This window comes from Solanum dulcamara, chromosome 2 (assembly GCF_947179165.1).
Source record: "Solanum dulcamara chromosome 2, daSolDulc1.2, whole genome shotgun sequence".
NCBI lineage: Eukaryota > Viridiplantae > Streptophyta > Magnoliopsida > Solanales > Solanaceae > Solanum > Solanum dulcamara.
Window position 1 is genome coordinate 14,108,652 of NC_077238.1, and position 5,567 is coordinate 14,114,218.

The 5,567-nt window shown below is 41.9% G+C and overlaps 1 protein-coding gene across 1 annotated transcript; it reads left to right on the forward strand.

Moving 5' to 3' along the window:
- The first annotated feature begins 374 nt into the window (after window positions 1–374).
- LOC129870276 (uncharacterized) lies at window positions 375–1,661 on the forward strand. Its single transcript, XM_055945002.1, has 3 exons — window positions 375–644; window positions 786–927; window positions 1,009–1,661. The coding sequence occupies exons 1-3, from the start codon at window positions 375–377 to the stop codon at window positions 1,659–1,661; spliced, it is 1,065 nt and encodes a 354-aa protein (XP_055800977.1).
- Window positions 1,662–5,567: the final 3,906 nt, after the last annotated feature.

Sequence of the window (5,567 nt, forward strand, 5' to 3'; positions counted from 1 at the left end):
TTGTTCGCCGTATGGCCTCCATGTACTTTCATTTTTAGGTTTCCGCCCGTGTACTTCATTGCAAAGGCATCTTTGATTAATAAAATTATGTTGTTCCAAATCCGAAATGTGTTTAATGGATCATTTATCATCAAATTGATTGCAACATAGGTCGTCCTCTAGCAAAAAGAGGCTCCGTATAGGACATATTTGAATGTCGTTAACTTGGCGTGTATGCGTATTATATACTTGTTATACTTTTAAATCTTTCCCAAACTAACATACTTTCCTTTTTCTTTCTTTTTATTTTGTTTTGTTAATCCCTAAAAGAACGTTGATTTGTGTCGACTTACGAACTGGCTGACTCACGATACAACCTTCGATCAAGGGGAAAGATGACAGGTGAAGAAGAATTTAACATTGCTGCAAATATAATGATACCAGTAGAAAATCCTGAGAGTTCTCAAAATATGGCCAACATCCAAAATGATGAGAAGATGGCTCACATGGCACAAGAGCTTGAGATTTTGAGAGAGGAACTACGTCAAGTGCGAGACTTGGCCAAGCTTTCGGCTACTACCTTCCCAACTTTCAAGATGCCCAGCCACTTCCCTAGAGCTGACCTACCTCCTGCAGATTCTCCAAACATGCCTAAACGTGTTCCTGTTCATGGTTAAGCGCCATTAGCTCATTCGTCTACAATTAGGACTGCTCCTGACCTTCCCACTCAAGACCCCATCACACCTACCTACCCAGTGACAAACTAGATATTTGGAGCACACACCGTCGCTCCTTATGATTCACAGATCCCGCCTGTATATGCTGCTGAGGCCCCTACTTTCACGACACCGGCTAGGGTCAAAGTCCCGTATGAGGTTGACCAATATACAGAAATGGAGAAGGATGCTCGATTGATAGAAGATAAGTCAATAGATGCTCAAATTCGAGGTCTAAGAAAGGCATTGAAAAACCTATAAGTCACTAGGGGAACAGAGAGCTTAGATTATGATGACTTATGCATTCACCCAGATATTGACATGCCGGTAGGATACAAGCCCCCAAAGTTTGACGTATTTGATGGAAAGAGCGATCCTCACGCACATTCGAGGGCATACTATGACAAGTTAGTCGGTGTATGGAGAAATGAGAAACTAAGAATGAAGTTGTTCATTCGAAGTCTATCTGGAGAAGCGTTGACTTGGTATACATGCCAGGATCCTCGCAAATGGTATAACTGGCAGGAAATGGCTGAGGATTTCATGAATTGCTTCAGATTTAATACTGAAATCACTGCAGACAGGTTCTCATTAGCCAACATACAAAAGAAACCATTGGAGGACTTCCAGGAGTATGCACGATGTTGGAGAACCGAGGCTGCAAGGGTTCAACCACCGCTCGATGAGAGTGAGCTCTCAAAATACTTTATTCGAGCCCAAGAAGGTATCTACTTTGACAAGATGATGTTAATGATGGGCCAAAAGTTTGCAGAATTGGTCAAGATGGGGGATTTTATAGAAGAAGGCATCAAATCGGGTAAAATTCAGTCCATGGCCGCATTGCAAGCTGCAAGTAAGGACATACAATCAGGCTCCATTGGTGGCATCAAGAAGAAAAAAGAGGATGTTTCAGTCATCAATTACCAACATGGAGGACAATCCCACCAATACCCCAACAATCCCTAAATTGTTGCCATACTCCATACACCTCGTACCCGGTATATAATACCCGACCACACTATAATCCACCCCGAGCACCAACATACCAAAGTCCAACAAGACCACATGTCCCACTCCAAGCACCAACCCACCAAAATAGACCAGCATATGTGCTAAGACCACACCTAAATCTCGAATCCAGAAATACTCGCACCTACACACCCATTGCCGAACCTTATGCTCAATTGTTTGAAAGGTTGAGGATAGCAGAAGTGCTACAGCCAGTGGAGGGAAAACTCCCCGACCTAATCCCTTACAATTTTGATGGAAACAAGCGATGCGCTTACCACTCGGGAATCCAAGGGCATGACACAGAAGATTGTTATGGCTTGAAAAACCAGGTTGAGACTTTGATCAGAAGAGGAATAATAAAATGCACTCCAACACCTCCAAATGTGAACAACAACCCTTTGCCAAATCATGAGAATCGAAAAGTCAACATGATTTCTCTAGAAGAAGAGTCCAACTTGGGAGAAACCATCGCGCCTGTCTGGAACGCCGAAGAAATTGCCACTGCATCTCCAGTGCAACCTATTATCACTGTTCAACTAAGGGAACCTCTTACTGTCCAAACATATCTCCCGAGAGTTGTAGTAACCACTACAGTTGCTAGAAAACCTGAGTTTGACACCAAAAGAGTCCTATGGGATTATAAAACAGAAGCCAAGGGAAAGATGATTGACGCCGCTGTGGCTCATGGAATGACTAGGTCGGGAAGGTGCTATGCTCCAGAGGATCTGAATCGAGGAGTTCTTGGGAAAGAACCGAATCCCAAGAAGAATGTTACCGATGCTGAAGTCATGGAATTTTGGAGAAAGATGCAGCCGAAAGACTATTCAATCGAAGAGCAACTAAAGAATACATCGGCTCATATATCCATAATGTCTTTACTAATGAGTTCTGAGGTACATATGAATGCTTTGATGGAGGTGTTAAATGGGGTTTGCATTCCAAAAGAGACCACAAGTGAAACCTTAGCTGCAATAATTGGACGAGTGGTGTAATCTAACAAAATCTCTTTCCATGTTAATGAGCTACCAACAGAAGGGATTGGACACAACAAAGCACTTCATATCGCGGTCAAATGTCGTGATAAGATTGTGACCCGAGTTTTGATTGATGGCGGTTCTGGATGTAATATCTGCCCTTTCACAACTCTGAGAGTTTTAGGTTTAAATATGGGAGATATATAGGAAAGTCGTGTAAAGGTTAGAGCTTTTGATGGAGCACAGAGAAGCGTCATTGGAGAAATCTATCTCACATTGCAAGTGGGTCCAGAAGAATTCCCTGTCTTATTTTAAGTGATGGATGTGTCATTGAACTACAACCTGCTGCTGGGAAGACCATGAGTCCATATGGCAAAAGCAGTTCCTTCAACTCTTCATCAATGTGTAAAGTTTGAGTGGGGTCACGTAGAAGTTACTATTCATGGGAGCCCAATCACCCCATCTATTCTGTCAATTCTGTTCCAGTAACTGAGGAATTAGATGGAGCCACTTTTCACACTTTAGAAATCATGCAAGCTGTGAGGGTTGACGAGAAGTTAGAGTCGGTTGGTGTGAAACTGTCAGGGGCAGCGAAGATGGTCGCAGCAGAGATGTTGAAATACGGGTATCAGCCTAAGACAGGACTTGGACCCAGGGCCAATGGCATAGTTGAACCCATCCAGCTGAAGCATCAGAAAGGTACCACTGGACTCGGATATGGATCTACATCGGGACAAGTCCACAACAGGGGATCCATCAAGACAATGTTTGTACCAGAGCAAGTTCCGATTCTAGATCACGCATCTGACGATGACATAGTAGAAGGAATAGGAAATTTGGTCGTGGCCATGATTGGAGAAGAGGAAGAGATAGATCTCCGCAAATTGAGCATCCGTGATTCCAAGCCTGGAGAAAGCTTGCAGAATTGGACCATCAGTCCGTCCCTGTTTCGACAAGAGTCCTGGTAGTGTGGAACGTAGTTTTGTATTTTTAAATTTGAATGATCAAACCTGAGGCTTGTATCATGCTTGATCTTTGTTTTTGGTTGCTTTTTCTAAAAAAAAAGCTAGAACGCTTTTAAATAAAAGTCTTTGATTTCTTTAAAACTGTCTTATTATTTTACCTACTTATTTATTTTACTTGCCTTTTTATACTTTTCAGCATTCGTATTAAAAATCCTAATTCAACGGTTATGACATGTAACGAATCCATAGAGCAAAGTGAAAATAATGAACCCAATCACGAAGAATATGATGAAAGCATGATGCCTGAAAACCTACCACTGGAGGTTGAGCAGTTCGAGAGCCAAGAAAAGCCTAATATGGATGAAACAGAGGTTGTCAACTTAGGAGATGAGGAAACTGTGAAGGAAACACGAATTAGCATACATTTGGAGGCCGAAAGAAAGAAGGAGTTAATAGAATTGCTTAGGCAACATATCGACATATTTGCTTGGTCTTATGACGATATGCCGGGGTTATGCATCGATATCGTCTCACATAGACTACCAATTAATCCCACCTTCCTACCTGTTAAACAAAAGACAAGAAAGTTCAAACCAGACTTGAGTCTAAGGATTAAAGAGGAGGTAACCAAGCAAATTGAGGCAAACGTTGTGAGGGTCACAAATTACCCCACTTGGCTGGCCAATATAGTACGAGTGCCAAAAAAGGATAGGAAGATCAGAATATATGTAGACTATCGAGATCTCAACAGAGCTAGTCCTAAGGATGATTTCCCTCTCTCAAATATTCATATACTCATCGATAATTATGCAAAACATGAATTGCAATCATTTGTCGATTGTTTTGCGGGATATCACCAGATACTGATGAATGAAGATGATGCAGAAAAGACAGCATTTATCACTCCATGGGGGGTGTATTGCTATAGAGTAATGCCATTTGGCCTAAAAAATGCTGGTGCAACCTATATGAGGGCCATGACCACCCTCTTTCATGATATGATCCACAAGGAGATTGAAGTATATGTGGACGATATCATTATCAAATCCAAAAGGAGTTTGGACCACCTATATGATTTGCGAAAATTCTTTGAGAGGTTGCAAAAGTATAATCTAAAATTAAATCCAGCAAAGTGTGCATTTGGAGTACCTGCAGGAAAACTGTTAGGGTTCATTATTAGCAGGAGAGGCATAGAGTTGGATCCTTCTAAGATCAAGGCAATTCAAGAATTACCTCCCCCGAAGACCAGGAAGGACGTGATGAGTTTCTTGGGAAGGCTTAACTACATCAGTCAATTCATAGCACAATCCACCGTAATTTGTGAACCCATTTTTAAATTACTAAAGAAGGATGCTGCCACAAAATGGACAGAGGAATGTCAAAGGGCTTTTGATAAAATCAAAGAATATTTGTCCAACCCGCCAGTATTGGTCCCACCTGAGCCTGGGAGGCCATTGCTATTATACTTATCTGTCATGGACAATGCATTTGGATGCATATTGGGACAACATGATGAGACAGGTAGAAGAGAGCAAGCCATTTACTACTTGAGTAAGAAGTTCACACCGTATGAGGCAAGATATACCTTATTGGAACGAACATGTTGCGCTTTGACTTGGATCGCGCAAAAATTTAGGCATTACTTGTCTGCATACACCACGTACTTGATCTCAAGAATGGATCCACTAAAGTACATATTTCAGAAGCCAATGCCTATAGGTAAATTGGCAAAATGGCAAATTTTGTTGAGCGAGTTCGACATTGTGTACGTGACACAGAAGGCCATCAAAGGACAAGCCTTGGCTGACCACCTCGCAGAAAATCCAGTGGACCAAGATTATGAGCCGCTCAAAACTTACTTCCCTGATGAAGAAGTATTGTTTGTAGGAGAAGACATATCATAACGATACGATGGTTGGAGG